The sequence below is a fragment of the Diuraphis noxia genome, unplaced genomic scaffold, assembly GCF_037042655.1.
Source record: "Diuraphis noxia isolate RWA-SAM2 unplaced genomic scaffold, SU_Dnox_SAM2 contig0002, whole genome shotgun sequence".
NCBI classification, from domain to species: domain Eukaryota; kingdom Metazoa; phylum Arthropoda; class Insecta; order Hemiptera; family Aphididae; genus Diuraphis; species Diuraphis noxia.
This window is the reverse complement of record NW_028301712.1, coordinates 19,223,010-19,241,586: the sequence shown is the minus strand read 5'-3', so window position 1 is coordinate 19,241,586 and position 18,577 is coordinate 19,223,010. Positions and strand designations below refer to the sequence as shown.

At 24.2% G+C, this 18,577-nt stretch overlaps 1 protein-coding gene across 6 annotated transcripts in view; it reads right to left on the bottom strand.

Annotated features, from left to right (window-relative positions):
* SK (small conductance calcium-activated potassium channel) overlaps nucleotides 1–18,577 on the bottom strand; it is a 305,985-nt gene that overhangs the window by 139,723 nt on the left and 147,685 nt on the right. For 5 of the 6 annotated variants that reach the window (XM_089220032.1, XM_089220030.1, XM_089220031.1 and 2 more), the window contains one exon: nucleotides 5,298–5,417. The exons of the other annotated variant lie outside the window; for it this stretch is intronic. In XM_089220032.1, coding sequence (XP_089076158.1) covers nucleotides 5,298–5,417 — 120 coding nt within the window. The remainder of the gene's footprint in view (nucleotides 1–5,297; nucleotides 5,418–18,577) is intronic. 6 annotated transcript variants of the gene reach the window in all.

The window sequence follows — 18,577 nt, the reverse complement described above, 5'->3', positions numbered from 1 at the left end:
TATATTATGCATTGAATTATGTGTATGAACTTATTTTTCTCTTTATAATATAATAAAGATAACTATAGGTACTTAAGTCTATTTTTATCACATAATTATTCCAATGCCTAAATTTTGGAACACTTATTGGTATTAAAATTATAAATGGAGTTGACATTTTTATTATTTAAATTAAATAAGGATTAAAAGACCTATCGTTGAAAAATATTTATATTTATGCAAAAAAAAAATGCATTCTTTAAACTCATTATACTTTCTAATGTATATAATTTAAGTTTAAAAATATATATCAAACATACTTTAAATCTACTTAAACCAATTTAATTACATCATCAAAATTATATTATTTTATTTATACTTTTGAAAATAAATATAACAGCAAAGCGATTTAAACGAATTAAAAAAAAAAAAAATGTGTTCGTAAATGTTATAAAATAGCGTCTCAGATTAAAAAAAATCATAAATAACAAATATTTAACTGCAAATTTAAACCAAGTGTTAAATATATATATTTTTTTTTATTACGAAGATAAGTAATTGGATGTTAATAAAGACACTTAGTCGGTAAATTAAACTTATAATAATTTTATAAACTGAGTTTATTTAATACATAAGTACTTATAATACGTCATGTAGATATACTGCATTGGGAATATAGGTATAAAAATTGTATGTGTTTGTATGCATCATTTTATTTTTATATAGTTTTTTAGGGTTTATTTATGGAAATTTTCAAAGTTGTTAATTAGAATTCCTTCTCTCCCGCATTCACACTCATAATCACATAACAATAATGACGAAAAAAGGATTTATTATCCATCTTTTTTTTGCTACTGCTGATTTGAATATGAAATACATTAATAAACAAATTTATTCTTTTTCGTTAATCTTTTGCCAATTATTTGCAGGTACTTAAATACTCGGTGTTATAATATAATATATTTTGTAACGGGATACAACAATCTAAAAATTCACAACATTTATGTATAAAAGCCGTAGTTAAAGAAAAAAAAAACATCAACAACTTGTATACTGTAAACGCGTGTTTTTGTGAATTTGTATTGATTATATTCGGGGAAAACAATACGACAAGGAACATAGTATTGATCATACTCTGTTTGTTCTGTTACACTTTGAGGCTGAAAACGTCATCGCGTTAGATTGTGTAAAATAAATTAAGCTCTTTAGATATTGTTAGATAGATACTTAGACAATATGCTAAGCATATGTATATTGAGTTGAAAAATCATAAAACTTTTTGTGTTTATAACTAAGGATTAGAAATACAACACTAAGTTTTCCATAAGTTTTCCCTTCAAGTAGCTATAATAAAAACTCGAAGCATCATTATAGGAAAAATTTTAAGTGCGTTTGAAGTTTAAATTTTTACGAAAACATCGTAACGATAACGATTTATTCTGAAACGATTTTAAATATTTGTTATTATTAAAAAAGTATAAGTTGTAGATACATGAAAATTTTACCAGTTATTTAAATTGGCATTTTCTTTACATGATATAATTTTCAAAATATTTTGACTTTTTTGAGATATTTATAGACAACTGAAATTTTCAATTTTTCTAAAAAATGTTTTTTTGAAGTGTCGATAAAATTTTTTTGGCCCCGTTTAAATACTTTAAAATTTACTACAAAATTCCTCATAAGTTATTCTTATAGTGATAAAAAAATTATAAGAATACATTTTTTTTTATTAGCATTTGAAGTTAAAATATTTACAAAAATTCGTCAACACCATGAATATTATTTATTTTTTTGTGTCTGTCATCACGTTTTGGGGCAGTAAAAGTGCTTCGATTTTTGACTTCAGTACCTTATTCGATCAGAAAGTGAATCTAGTTGGTACATTGGGGGTAAAAAGTAAAAAATTCTTCTAAATAAGCGGGATAAACAAACTAAAAATTAAGGGAAAAATAGGAAATTTTACGTACAATCAGTTTTCGACAAAATCGATTTTGATTTTTGATCTAACTTTAAAACAAATGACCATTGATACGTGAAATTTTCACCGAATGTTTATATAAGTATATTCTATCCACCATGAATTTTTCAAAAATGTTTAACTTATGTTAAACTATTCATAGGTATATGCAATTTTCGATCATTATTAGTTTTTTTTAAATTAATATCGATAAAAATTTATTTTTTGGGTAGAAAATCTTGAAAATTTGATACAAGGCTCTTAACATATTGTTACAATAGCAGTTGAAAAATAAAATAAATTCATAGTCACAATTTTTTTTTTTTATAAGCATTACAATTTTAAATTTTAACAAAATACTTAAAAATCACAAAAATTCGCTAATTGTTTTAAGCTAGAAATTCATAAATAATTTTCTGAATTTCAAATATTGACAAAAATTCGTCAAAACCATGAATATTTGCAAATTATTTTGTAGTTCAAAATTCATTATATTGTTTGTATTTATATCTAAGGTTATACAATTCAACACTAAGTTTTCCATAAGTTTTGCTTCAAATAGGTATAGAGAAAATTTGAAGAGTCATTATAGGAAAAATGTTTTGAGTGTTTGAGTTTTAAATTTTTATGAAATCGCGTAATGATAACGATTTATCCTCAAACCAGGTATATATATATATATATATGATAATATAAGGTATTAGGAATTATGATAACTACATGCAATGTTTTTGGAAAAATTGATTAACCATGCCTTATGCAAAATGCGTCTTAATTGAAAAATAAAATATTTGTTTCAAAATAGAATACCTATATGACAATATTTAAATATAATATATCCTAGACTGACAAATCATCTCCGTTCAGAATCGTTTTTCGTATACAATGATACCTATCATTGCATTCAAGTCTAACCTATACCCTAGTCAGAGGTCCACCACCTAATGTACAGCAGAGCGACATCCACTTTTCCGCTTTTTTTTTAAATTTTTTATCTATTTTGATCAATATACAAAATGGTGCTTCAAATTATTTTTATTATTATATTTACTGAATAATGTATGAAAATCGTGTTTTATTTATTAAAAAAATGTATAAAAATGTAATAATAATATTGTGTATGTATGAACAGGCCCATGATACGACATATTATTTTTTTCCAACTGCGAAATATTCATGGAACTATAACGACAAGGGTCCATAAGTTGGTGATGGATGATGGTCATGGATTATATTTTACCATCGTGAATATTATTATACTTCCTCTAATGTGCATTACATGATATATGTTTTATTATATTTTTATAATTTATAAGCCATTGACATAATTAAAACGTTTTTACTACGACTACACATTCAAAAATAAAAATATAATAGTCCAATAACTAATTCTTATTTTATTGATTTGTAGTTATCAAGTGACTTAATATAAAATGTGATTGTTACATTACTATATCGTAATATTTAATTCAAGATGAAAAAAAAATGTAATAATATACCAACATCACAATTTTATAAAATAATTATTTTTATTAGGTATCTTTAGGTTATTTAAGTAGGTACGTAATGAAATCACAAACGAAATATCAAATATTTTACAAATGTTGTATTCGTATAAAATAAAATAAAATTAAAGAATGGTCTACCTAAAATATTAAATAAAATATCATATTTTTTTTTTAGTTTTATCTACAATTTACTTATTTATGAAAAGTATTTAAATCAATGCAAGTAAATATTTTATTCTATAAGAACAGCTCAGTTCAGGGATTAACATTTTTAAAATTGTGTGATGATGCTTAATTTTTTAAGAACGAATAAAAAAGATTTTTTGATTAATTAAAATAATAGTATATTATATTATTATAAATATAAATAAATACAAATTTTAGAAGAACAGAAAAATCCATTAATTTTAGGATCTGGATAATATATATTCTATTGTTCTTTTTAGTGTACCGTTATAGTATACAGGGCGTTTCAATTAGAATGAACCGACATTGATGTGCATATTTTTACAGGTTAATTATTGTGTTGGACGTTAGTAATAATGCTAATAGATGGCTCTAGAAGCGACTGATGAGTTCAAATTTACTTTATATGTTATCACTTTGTTTTTATTCTACCATAATGACTGCACAATACTACCATACCAGATATACTTTAGCAAGTTAGGCATTAATATATATATATATTTGATAAAATAATAAAACAGAATATCATATTGATAATTTGGTGGGGAGACATAAAATATTTATGAGCGTATCCTTTAATATAACGTATTGTATTCGGTTTTATAATGATATTGATCTAACCAATTGAAATTTACAAATATTCAAGAACATTTTTTTATTCTTTGGAACACTTTGAAAAATCTATAGGTAACTGTCTTAATTCTGGTATAACATTATCGACATAATATCTACCATTTTTGTAGCATATAATTTTCATTTTTCATTCGTTAATAATGGTATTATAACGTATAACGTGTAGGTAACTTAAACTCGTCAGTATATTGTAAAAAATTAAACATTATACCTGTTAGCTAACTATTTATTTGTTTTCAAACTGAGGATTGCATATTTTTAGTGATATAATGTCGCATTTTATTTTTGTTATGTGCTTTGTTTTTTATGATCACAGCATGGATATTACCATTTGTATTTCTATATTTCAAAAATAAATTAATGCATCCAACATATTATTTAATTAAAATAATAATTAAACAATTTATTACAATAGTTATAACCATCAATTTTATTACGTCAACGTCGATCAAGTACTGAGCTAGACAAATGTAATAACAACACAATATGGAGTATGGAAAACATTGTGGGATGATTGTCAAACATCGAGATTCTAAAAAAGATGAATGTTTTGCTCTTTGAGTGTTTTGTTGTTGGAAGAAAGGGTATTAATAGTAAGCAATTTATCATATTGTACTTCTTATATTTTTTTACTATTACAGGATGTGCGTTTTAGTCACAATTTTAACGTTATTGCAAAAATAAAAGTAAGAGGATGCATAACCAGGAACCAACAAAAATGGCAGGCAATGACTCATGTTCGTTGATGCGTCGTTTATCAGTTTCACTCACAATATTTCATTGGTAAACAATTTCTACAACGGGGTGGGGGATGTATATTATAGTGTTGCATTCAAAGCTCGTGCATTTCAAATTAATCGCTAAATGTCCGGGAATCCGGAGGTGAGCAAAACTCTGTGCTATTTTTATATGTGTTTAATAATAATGCCGTCAGTGAAAATAATTTCGAGATAAACCATAAAAATATGTGTTGAGTATTATAGTATTGTGTGTGTGTGTGTGTGTGTGGGTGTGTATTATTTTTTCTGTACCGTTTTGATGATTGGAACTGTGTCTGAATTTGCAGCTTCTGTCAATGCACGTCTTAGTCGTGCCCGACGCGCCTGAGTCCCCTGAGCCGCCAACGTCTGAGCTGAGAGCAGGATTCCCGCCTGGATCCCATATAGAATAATTTTTTATATAAATTAAACTAATCAATAATAAACCTATAATGTTCATGATAATACACATTATTTAAATTCAGTTGGTTAGGTTTGATTTAACAACATTTTCAGTATCTTTATAGTAATAATTTTTTTTTTGCATATGAATTAAAATAATATAATAAAAAATACTAGGCGATTATGTTGAATACTCGCATTTAAATAAATAGTTCAATAGAGCATTTGAAAAAAAGGCGTTGTATGTAGTTAGTGAAATATGAATGAATGCATGCATTATATTATATAAATATTAATAAATTATATTATACTTTTATCATGCTATGACATATAAAAAAAAAGTTAACATGTCATTATGATTATATTATACATAGTTAATATACAAACGAGCTGCAAATATGGTAAAATTACATAAAATATGTACCTACTGTTTGAATATGTATTTCATGTTATTGAAATTAGAATATTTGAATAATATTAATCCTAAAAGCTACTACAGTAACTTCAAAGTTTTGAAATTTCTAACGAATTGGTAGGTAACCTTTAATAGTAAGAACTTTAGATTTAGATAGTTAAATACATTTTATCTAATTTATTTTAATTTTAATTTTAAAAGTTTAAGTATTAACAACCAATAAAAAACGCGTTGTTTTTATTTTGAACAAATAGTTATTTTTATTATTGATCTGGTTTCTGATTCAGTATACGTGATAATATAAATGTATTGATTATATTATGCAAATAAACTCTATTAGCATAACAAATATGATAATTTAACCACGTTCATATAATATGATTAAACCATAAATAGCTTGAGTATGCATATTTTTATAATTGTGCATTATTTTATTTGCAATTATTGTTATATTATAATATATTTTATAAAATATTTTCAAAAATCTAAATCTAAATTTAAGTGATGTACAACCTTATTTAAAAGTGTTAACGCTGAGTGGCTGCTTTTATCAAGCTTGTTCATGTATTAATTTTTGTATTTTGGCTAATACTCTTATTATACCCTTGAGGTACAGATTGTGTATATAATAATATAGAAAAAAAATCTGAGTGAAGTGACGATTGTACTGAGTAGTTCAATTAAGATACACTGATTATCTCGAAAAGTATTAACTTTTTATTATTATTTTAATTTTTTTTTAACCTTATATTTATTGGTGAAATCTCTATCAACTTTTGATTTTCGAATGGTAACGTATAATTAAAATGTCATGAATTGATAAAACCATTTTTACTATAAATTTACGCGTTAACATTTTTATATTTCGTTGATTGGTTTGCGAGTTATAGCTCCTCAAGTATTGGTGATTGAAGTAGGTCTTATAGTCGGAAAATGTGGCATGTTTATACTATTTCTTCATTTGTAAAGTTCAGGAGTTATAACTGATAAATTCGATACCGTACGACCTAATAGGTAACAATATTGATAACTGTTGTACCTACTTTGTACCTGATTAGTTGAATATCTTATTACACCTATAGTATGGTAATATGACCATAAAAGCTACGTTTTAATGACCTTGGCTAACGTATTGGATCGAGGGGGTCCAATGAAAGGTATTGTCTTCATTACATGACAATATTATGACATCATTACGACGCATATACCTATTATTACCATACAATTATAATAATATTATCAATATTTGGCGATACCTTTATCATTATTTATAACCATGTGGTCAGCTGCATATCACTTATTCGTTATTACTTAAATAGTTAAATATTTAAATATTAAATGATTTAAATGTATGATATAATTAGTAATTAAACTAATTATTGTATGTTCTATACGTTAGGTATATCATTAAGTATACTGACAGTTTAAATTTCTTTATAACATAATATACTTAACGCAATAGTTTTTGAATAATTAAGTTAGTGGAAAAATTCCTTTGTTGACATCGTAATTTGTGATTTATCTATATTTTTAAGCGTGGCGTAAATTTTATAATACCTATCACTTTTAAAGCACAATGCTTGTACGTAAAGTTTATTGGAAATTTTTTTTTTAAATAAATAAAATGTATAAATAGAAAAATAAATTTGATTGATACATTAAATTGTACATGCATTATTATAAATTATTATATATTAACAGTTTTTGATAAAATTGTGTTTTCACTTTTTCAGTCAGATCAGTTTTGTTCATTCAGTTACACCACCAAATGTTATTCAAAGTTTGATGACACAAAAGTTGTTTTATTCTAAAAATTAATAGATGACACCATAACATAAACCTAATACAACATCATATTATATTCTTACTCCTATTATTACTTCTTAGTTATTACCATCTAATTGGAAACATCAAGAAGGCTACCTATCTATTTATACCTACGATTTGCTTAAAAATATAATGTTCTCTGTTCAGAAGTACTTTTAATTTGCATATATTAAAATTTTGGCATAGTAATTATTATTAAGAACTAAGATTATCCATATTTACTAAAAATATACTTAGCCAGATGGTTTGAGAGATAAATAATGAAATCACATAATTTACTAACTTCCATTAAATTTGCTAATGAGAACGATGACAAATAAAAATATTGTTTTCAATATAGAATTTTGATAATTAAAGATACTACAAAATTAATTATGTATGTAAACATATTTTTACTTATATTTATCCTTTCTTAACTTATTAGATATTCAACTACTCAAGTTAATTTCAAAGAAGTTAAAAATTAAGCCTAACAGTATGCATTCCAGAAGAAAAATTATTCCAATAATATGTCAGATTCAAGTCATCTCATGCTATATGAACTTAATTAGGCTTTTAGATTTATATTAATTGTATCATAAGGTGTACAAAATAATTTCTTAGGTATAGCTTTGTTTTCGCCTCTGAAAAGATTTAACAAATGAGTAATGAACCCCTTCAATTCGCTATAAACCATCTGAAATTAATGTCAGTAATCAGTATACGCCTGTATTATATTATGTTATTTAAAAAAAATTGTAACATTTACAATGTAGTTATTGATTAGTCTCTTACTAAATTTTATAGCTATTAAGTATAGGTATTTTATATTTTAATATATCGTTCGAACCACAAGATAAATATAAAAATTATTGTGTTCAAATTTTATTATAGACAATTTTGTAAGACCTCAAACACAACATTTTATTTTCATAAGATTTTGGTGTTTATTATACCTAGCATTATTTTTTTAGTATATATATGTATGTATATTGTACACTAGGTACCTATTGATTTTTATTATAATTTTTTGTTATTCGTTGTTTTTACTATGTATACATATGTATGTTTGAATATGTAGTTATCACAATAGTAGATTAAACAATCCTTGTTTATTAATGGCCTTGAACTCTTGGGTTCCGATTTACTTGTTAATCAAATAATATCACTACATTAATTTGATATTAGTTTTTGTACAATAAAAAAAGTTATAAGATTTTCAAATCGTGTAATTGTATAATACGATTTTAGATAGGTAATTAATTAATTAAATTCTTAAATCGTGCAGTAAAATTATAATACCTATTATTCTATTCCATTTTCCACTATTATCTTACAACATTCATATCGTTCACAATATCACAAAACAATATTATTTAAGATAATTTATAGGACTATCTTAAATAGTGACAATTGCCATTATTATCACCTAAATTATTGTTCCGTGCCTAAATATAGGTATTTACTATTTACTTTTTGCATGATATTATAATCATATTACTATTCACGGAGTTTCAAGGTGAACCTTGGTCATTAGTGATAATATGTTATAATTATGTGATGATACCATTTTAATTTAAAAAAAAAATTATTTGTGAAATTGTGATTGAAATAAATTTGTTAATATATACTCCCAGTTTATCATTTATTATTCTTGGGTAATTCGGTATGTCTAATTAGTCAATAAGTTAATAAATGATCAGGGTTTATTTAGGTTCAAAGTAAAATGGTAATTTTTATTAATTGTTATATCTATTTTGTTACCCTGAGTTCAAAGTTATCAAATTTACAACTAGTTCCTGGTCTTTACAATTATTCAAAACATTTTGAAAACTACCAATACTTTGAGAAGATGTATCTCACAAACGGATCAACAAAAAATAAAATGTTAACGCTTAAATTCACAATAAAATTGGGATTATTAATTCATGGTATTTTTATTAAATGTAACCATTTGAGAATCTAAAGTTCATAATGGTTTCACCAATAAATATAAGGGCAAAAAAATTTAAATATTATACGGTTTTAGAAAAACATAAAAATAGAAGTTAAAAAAAATAGTTAATACTTTCGAGATTATTAGTGTACCTGATTATATATATAATATATATATAACCAGTATACCTAAGTAGTACACTTATCAATGAATCACTCTGTATATTTATAGTTAGTACCTACCTATCCTCATTTTATATTCTGAGCAGGTCAATGCATATTTTGATTTTAGAATGATGTATGTGTGTGTTTTTTTGTATCTGTTACTGTCATCATCTTTTGGAGCTGTAAAATTTCCTATATTTTGAACTATGAGAGATGTTTACTAAAAGTGAAAAATTCTCAGTCATTCAAAGGAAAAAGGAAACAATAAATTAAGGGAAACTCGGAATTTATACATATATGGGTTTTTGACAAAATCAATTTTTTTACTTATTAATCAATGGTAAATTTTAAAATTAAATATTTAACACTTATAACAATATAATATTAAGAATAATATTAAAGAATACTTCGTCTAACGTTAAATATTATTATCATAATGTATGCTGTGTAATATTAATTATTTATGATAGAAAAATATTATACCTTATATATATATATGTACTCTTCTTGATAGGTGAATTTTTTATCTTAAATAATTAATAAGATAACTTGCAACTATTTATCTAGATAAGTCTCAAAACTTAATAATAGATACATAAAGTTTTCTATAAAATATTTATATCAATATTTTTTATATATAGGTAGGTAACATGGTAATATTTTACAAATTCTTAAAGTCTTGTCAATTGATTTATATATATACATACATATATATATTTAACAATTTTGATGTATTTTTTTGTTTTTTTTTTTTAAATTTATGAAACATGTTCATTAGACACGGTCTTAATCTAAAAAATTAAAAATAGTTTCTTGAAAAGTTGTATATACATCGATTAAAAAATATCGAAAATATTTTAGATTCTGAGCGGAGCGAGGAATGTATTGGTTTTACAATGATGTTTATTTATTTTTATTTTTATTTTTTATTCTGTAAACACTTTTTCTCCCTCTAAACTTGCTCAAAAGTATCAAGTGTAACATCTTTTCTAAAAATTTAATGTTCTTGAGCTGGTACTTTAAAGAGGTAATTTTTCGATTTTCGAAACGGTACTCGAAATAAAAGCGGTTATAGGAGTAAAAACGTACGATTTCACGATTTTATAATATAAAATAATTACGGATGACGTTTGTTTTTTGAAATTATAACAATATGATTAATATAGTATAACATATCCTAGACTGATAAACCGTCTCCACTCAGAATCGTTTTTCGTATACAATATTACATCATTGAATTCAAATTTAATACCATCGATTACAGTAACCCACTTGTAACCTACTGTACTGCAGAGCGACATCTATTTACTTACCCGCTTTTTTCAATACCATTTTCTATATATGGTATGATTTTTAAATATTAAACCTATAGTTATTAAAAAATAATGAACAATTATTACAGTTATTCTGCTGTAATTTAAAAATATTATTCATTTAGTTTGAAACTTTTAATTTAAATTATTACATTTTATATGCACGCACAATATAAAATTTTTAAATGCAATGTTTTTGGCAAAAACTAATTCAACCTATCGTACTGCTAATTATAAAGTAAACTAACATAGTAGCAATATCAATCTATCATAAAATATACTTATTAATATCCTAGATTTTATTCGTCAAAAACACTTATGCGAAGGCTTATCTGATGATTTTAAAATTAATTGTAATATAACAAACTGACAGGCCGTCTTCACTCAAAATCATTAAATTAAAATTTAACACTTGCTTAGATATGTTTCAGTGACTTTATCAAAGCTGAAGGTTTATTCGATATCTGCTGAACACCAGAGTGGTTACTCACTTTCATAAATACATTCTCCTTTTTATGTTTATACTTTTAATAATGATGGTGGATGGTAGTGTAAGTAGATCATATTTTATTATGTTGTATCAATAGTCTCTTTTCTCATATTAATGTAATCAAATTTCATTTTACCGAATTCTAAAAATAATTTATTATGATGGAAGAGGATTTTGATTTTTTGTTGAGCTGTTTGTGGCTACATATAAGACATTTTTCAAATTTTGTGAATTATATTTCAGCAATGAATTCAACATTTTGTTTCATACTTAACATTAGAAATTTAAGAATTTTTATAGAAGTTAAAAGAAAAAAAAGTTTACCCGAATGATTTATTTTCAATTTTACTATAACTTTTTTTCGAGTATTAAACTTTATTATTTATATTTTATGAAAATATGCTAAAATGACACAACTCTCCGCTCGGAATCGTTTTTTATATGATTTATCATTGAATTTAAGTATTATTTACCTATTATTACAATGACATGCTCGACAACTATAGTATGGCAAAACGGTTCACTCATTAGTCCATTTTTTTTATGCCACATCCATACTACTTAAAAATATTTAATTTAAATAATACATTTTGTTCAATAGACTACTCATAATAATTTAAGTAACTGTCACATACATAATATATCTTCTTATTAGTAGTAATATTAGTAATATAATGACATCGGTTTATGTTAATGCATTATACTTACATAATTTATGAAATATGTTAGAACGATTATATAATTTAAATTAAATACTGTATTTATATTTATTTTTATCACCAATAAAAACGTTCTTATCATTTCCGTGACAGTTTAATCGTTCATTAATATAAGATAACCAGTTTTCAAGTATTTTTTGTAAAGTAAAAAGAGTATAAAATCGTTATCTGAAATGTTGATTGTTCAATGTTAAGTTAACTTTTTAAGAAATATCTAGAGCAATGGTCAGGGACCTTTTCGTAAGAAAGAGGAATTCTTTTTAAAAAGTTACTTAACCATGATGTGCAGAGAGTCACACACGTATTGTTTGGTCTTGGAACCAAACAACCTTTTTTTTTTGTAGTCGTAGTTTTAGTATTTTGTTATATTTTTAGCATTGAATTATATTTTATGGTTCTCAATATAATAATGAATTTTTCAAAGATCCACAGATTACATTTTAAAGAGCAGTAGGTTTCCGACCCCTGATCTAGAGGGTCATAAGAAAAAATAAAAAAATAATATAATATCAAGTAATTATTACAAGTGTGATATGTTGTATTACGATGTTGCAAATATTGAATTAGATTAATTATTAATTAATATTCACCAGCATCATATTATGTACGAAATTATGGTAGTATTTAAGAACAAATTCTATTGTTTAAACATATTAATATTAAAAGTAACACAACTAAATTAATCAAGTACACATTGTAAGTTACAAATCATCGAACATTTCGAACAAATATCCTCCAAATTTTTTACATTCAAAAAGTAATTTTCTGAAATTGGTCTAATACTCGTGTAGTAGATACCTAACCTATTGATACATTATTATAGTTAATCGAAGATGACTGTTTACCATTGAAAGTTTTTTCTGTATAAAGTTTATAGGTAGGTATACCTACATCATTACTCATTACATCATTAGTTATTATACATGTAATACAAACTTACTTTGTTAAATTAAAATAAGTAACTGAACTACAAACAGTAGATTACAACGTTTGTTTGTCAAGACTATTTATTTCAAAAGTCATATTATTATGTTAATTATGGAATTAAAATTTATAATATAATACAAGAGTTTTAGAATTTAGGTTTTTAGGTTTTTATGATACTTTTCTAAAAGTCGTGATTCGCGATATTATAATCTTTGTGATTATTTCAATCAGGTATAATAATAATAAAATTACAATAATACAAATTACAAGTAATACCATTTATTTACAATACCTATATAATATTAGTTCAAATGTGTATTTGTGACATACTATATGTATACAAGAAATGCAAAATATTTAAAAAATCTCAAATGTTTAGGAGGCTGTTACAATAACTTCGTGTAATAATGCCATGGTAACAACAGATCTAAAACGTTACATAATAATAATGTAACTGCCTCTATATTTGTGCTAATTTTAAATTCCCAATTATGTTACATTGTTCTCTTATTCGTATAGGAAATGTTTGAAAATTGAAACTCGCACTAAAACAGCTTGGTTCATTGTGTTCAGACATCACCTACGTATACCCTGTTCCATCGTATAAAGTACTTGGGTTAAGGTTTTAATTAAAATATACCGTTATAGAGTAACCAATGTGACCGGCTGGAACTATAATTATTTTTAAAGCCCTGGGGAATATTGTGTCACTTGACGTCAGGAAGGCATCCCTATGTATTAACTATCTTTGCTAGTCGAAATATTGCATATCGTATACAACACCGAGACACCGCAGATGACTGGTGGAATACTATCATATAATTGAATTAATCTTCTCCTGGTTTTGATATACTGCACTGATCTGTTTAATTACGATAATATAATACAATATCATACAATTTAATAATTCGTATGTCTTGATAAAATAATGCAATATTAGTTGCAAGGCATATCTTGTACGTATCTAGGGATGATATACTTCATTAAGATTTGATGAATCTGATGGCGTAGTTTTAAAATTGTCATGGTTAGAATATTATATATTATAATCGCATAAATATTATATTAAATACACAATATACATAGATAAAGTGATTCTGATGCAAATCTTAGTCAATCAAAAATTAACAAAATCATGTTTCATAAAGTATTTAAGTTAAAAAATAAATCACATAATATTCAAGAAACAGAATGTTTCAAGCTAGATAAACTTCAATCATTCAAGCAGGTAATAGATCTTTGCATACTGTACTTATATAATCATTAGTATTATGTTGATACCAAATTATAAATAGCACGAAATAAATTACCTAGTTAAGTAATTGTACTATACAGGGTGATTGATTTATTATAAAACACTCATTATTTCAAAAAGTATTGACTTTTTTCAAAATATTGTTTTCATGGTTTCAAGTTGTTAAAAAACCAACGTTTTTATTAAAAAATTATATTTTTAAATATTTTTTATCCTTATCATTTTTTATGTTTTTTACTTTTTTTAATAACAACATAGAGTTTTAATTGTATATTTCAAAGCAGAATATTTTTCTAAGTATTTTGATACATAGAAATCGAATTTGGAGCTAGTAGTTTATGAGTTATAAGTATTTAAAGTTTAGATTGGTAGAGTGGAGTGGGACGGGTTAACCCGGAAAATGTTTGTCCACTACTCCGCTTGTCTAAATTTTAAATACTTATAACTCATAAACTACTATAGCCCCAAATTCGATTTCTAGGTATCAAAATACTTAGAAAAATATTCTGCTTTGAAATATGAAATTAAAACTATGTTTTCATTCAAAAAAGTAAAAAATATAAAAAATGATGAGGATAAAAAATATAATTTTTTAATAAAAACGTTGGGTTTTAACAACTTGAAACCATGTAAAAAAATATTTTGAAAAAAGTCAATACTTTTTGAAATAATGAGTGTTTTATGATAAATCAATCACGCTGTATATCAGCGAAACATATACATAATATATACAAAATAAAAATATGATAAGTATTGAAATAGTATCTATAATCATACCATGTTTCTATTGAAAACTGACCTGTTTTGTTGAGGACAAATGTAATGCCTTGTATATAGAATGTTGCAAAAGAATGGTATAATAATGTACAATATCTTTTAACTACTCATCCTAGTATTTACAAATTTATATTGTATAAATAAATTTTTAGAACATGCATATTATGTGACATTATTCGAGTAATTAACTGTAAGAATCTATATTAACTATATAAACTATATAACCTATATAAACTCATATTATTACTTAAATTAATTTTTGAAAGCTTTTGATTATAATTCAAGTTTCAAGTATTACATTTATATGTATTATTATTATTATTTTTAAAATTATAATTAAGACTTCAATTACTATAGAGTCATTAGGCTAATCACAGGTTGGTCCTGCATGGAGGGGGGGGGGAACGGTTGTTATTGGAATTCGCTTTTGTATGTATGGCAAGGATTTGTTGCTAAAAACCTATCCGAGAGCTAAAGGTTAAGTTAGGCCGTTCGTACACTCAGAGCATTTACGCAGTTGACGACCGAGCCACACCAAGCCAATTTATTATTTTTAAAACATACTAGTTATTATATTTAATTTTTTTTTAAATTTTTATGTAAATATTTTTTATACTATATTCAAATAAATTATGGGTCTAAAAATTGACTATTATGTAACTTTATATTCTAAATTTATTCTTTCTAAAATTCAGTATTTTGAAAATTGCTTCAATACCATTAACATTAGTATATTAAGGCATGTATAGTTACATGCTATACCTAACCTATGTATTTTTATACCAAAATTCAAACATATTTTTATAAAAAAATTTTCTAATTGGGCTATATTAATGAGTAATGATTAATGAATTATGATTATTAAATTGTTTTTTTGTATGATAGTGACATTTTTATAAGACCATAAAATTTTTCAGATATAACAAAGAAATCAAACAATTATGAAATAAAATAATTTTTTATATTTAAAAAAAATTATATGAAAAAATGTTAATCTCCAAAATTCGTTATTTTGACTGCTGTTATATTACTTGTTCTAAAATAACCTTTAAATATAACATTGGGAAGTTTTGCACCGATATAAGTTATACTATAATATTTTATATATAGGTACTATGTTCTGTAAATGTTTCGTATAAAATTATTTTGTTTGAGCTCCTGATCCATTAGGCTATACACTTTAAATAAAAGTAAAAGTACGAAAATAATTAATTTAAAAAAAGTAAACTTTGACTTAAATAATTTTTAAATTCAAAATTATTATTTTGTTAGCGCATAAATCTTTTTTTATTGATGATGCGTATATATATATATATATATATCTTACGTATGAAAAATAAAGATATAGAAAGTATAAACAAACCCTATTTATCTTAATTAAGAACTATTAATCAAAAGGTTTGTCTTTGAAAAAAACATAACTGTAGTACCTACAATTTGACGGGTAATATTATATTTTTTTTAAAAATGTGAAACATTTGCAAAATGTACCTATCGTACCAATTGGATTATCAAATGGATTAAAAACGATGTAAAGAGAAATGTAAACGGGTACAACGCACCTACTGGCTGACAGCATAATTATTTAAGTTACCGAAAACTCCTTTGTGATGGTTAATTCGTATATTATAAAATCAATGGCTATCCTTAAAATATAATATAATGTTCACTATACAAAAATAGATTTAACTATACGTGTAGTATGATGATATTTGATAACATATCATATATACTGTAAATTTCATATAATTAATTATATAAAATGTATAAATACATAATTCACTACATATAGGTTTTATCGAAGTTTTATGTAGTCCCAAATCCCAATAGCAATTTTTCATATTTGCTACAATTCTATACGATTTGAAAATTATATTTTATATTTTAGTTTGAAAATAAGCTTATTGTGCTAATATTGTACAGATTGTTTATATCTAATAAAAAAAAAAATAATATTTTAGTTGCCACCTTACTCAAAAAATTTTACACTAATCTACTACCCGATATCTCTTTAGCGGGAGTGGGGGGGGGGGTGGTGATACAGTGTATTAAATCGAAAAATGACTTTACAAGAATAATTCTCAGGCCTTGTAGAATTGTCCAATATTGGTAGCAATTTTTTAATAAAACTTCTTTAAGTCCCTAATTTTTAATTTATTTAAAATAAAGGTATAATTATATGATTTGTAAAAAAAAAACCTTAAAATTTTATTATTTTTGAAGACATATCAAGGTTTATGAAGTTCAATGCGTTTCTATTTGAGTTAAAAAAAAAAAAAAAAATATATATATATATATATAATTTGATTGATTCTACAGAACAAGATTATTATTCGAGGATAACGTATTATTTTTATAAAATCTATGTGAATAATCTTTTGATTTTAATATAACACAAAAACATGATGTACTGTAATCTTAACAAAAGGTAAACAATACATTATCTTTAAGAAACTGAACAACTGATTCAAATATTAATTCAGTTTCTAAATGTGTTAATTTTAGCTATACAATAGTTTGATGTTCTTAACTTTTAAATAAACTTTTATAAAATTACATTAATAAGCACATTTATAATGTTTCTTGTTGAGGAACTACTTAAAAAGTTTGAGATATACCTTGGTTTATCCCTTTAGTGAAGTACCATTATTAAATAAATGTGTGTTTAGACCTAATCATAACACTTGAATTTCGAGTAGGTACTTAAGACTATAAATATTTCAACTATAGGTATTTAAAATGTTTATATTTATTTTAAACAATTATTTTTGTTTGGATATTTTTGAATAAATTATAAATCAAAATTATAAGAATTATTATTTTTTAATTGATAAACGTTAATATTACCTAATTTAGTTTAACATTGAATAAAAATCTAATAATTTCTAACTCACAGAATTTTGTTAGGTTAAGTTGCTACAAATACTTAAATACTTAATAATTGGTTATATCCGTTTCAGTTTTTTTAACTATATTGCTCGAATTATATTGTGTATAACATATATTTTATGTATGAACAATGAACATATTTGTAACTATTAATGATATTAGAATAATATTATACTCATACATTATCATAATACATTAAATAAATATAAACGAGCACTACACATTATTTTCTATGCATTATCTATATTTTAAAACTGATATATTATATTTCTTAAATTTTGGTTGTTCAAAAATATTCAGTTAGTAAAAATAAAACACGTAACGTATAAGAGATTAGCCAACTTATTTTTAAATTTCTTACATCAAACCTTAATTTATATTGGAAAACAAAGTGGACCAACCTATATAGTCCTTATTTAAATTTCGAAATTATTATTATTTATGTCCTTAACTAGGTTTT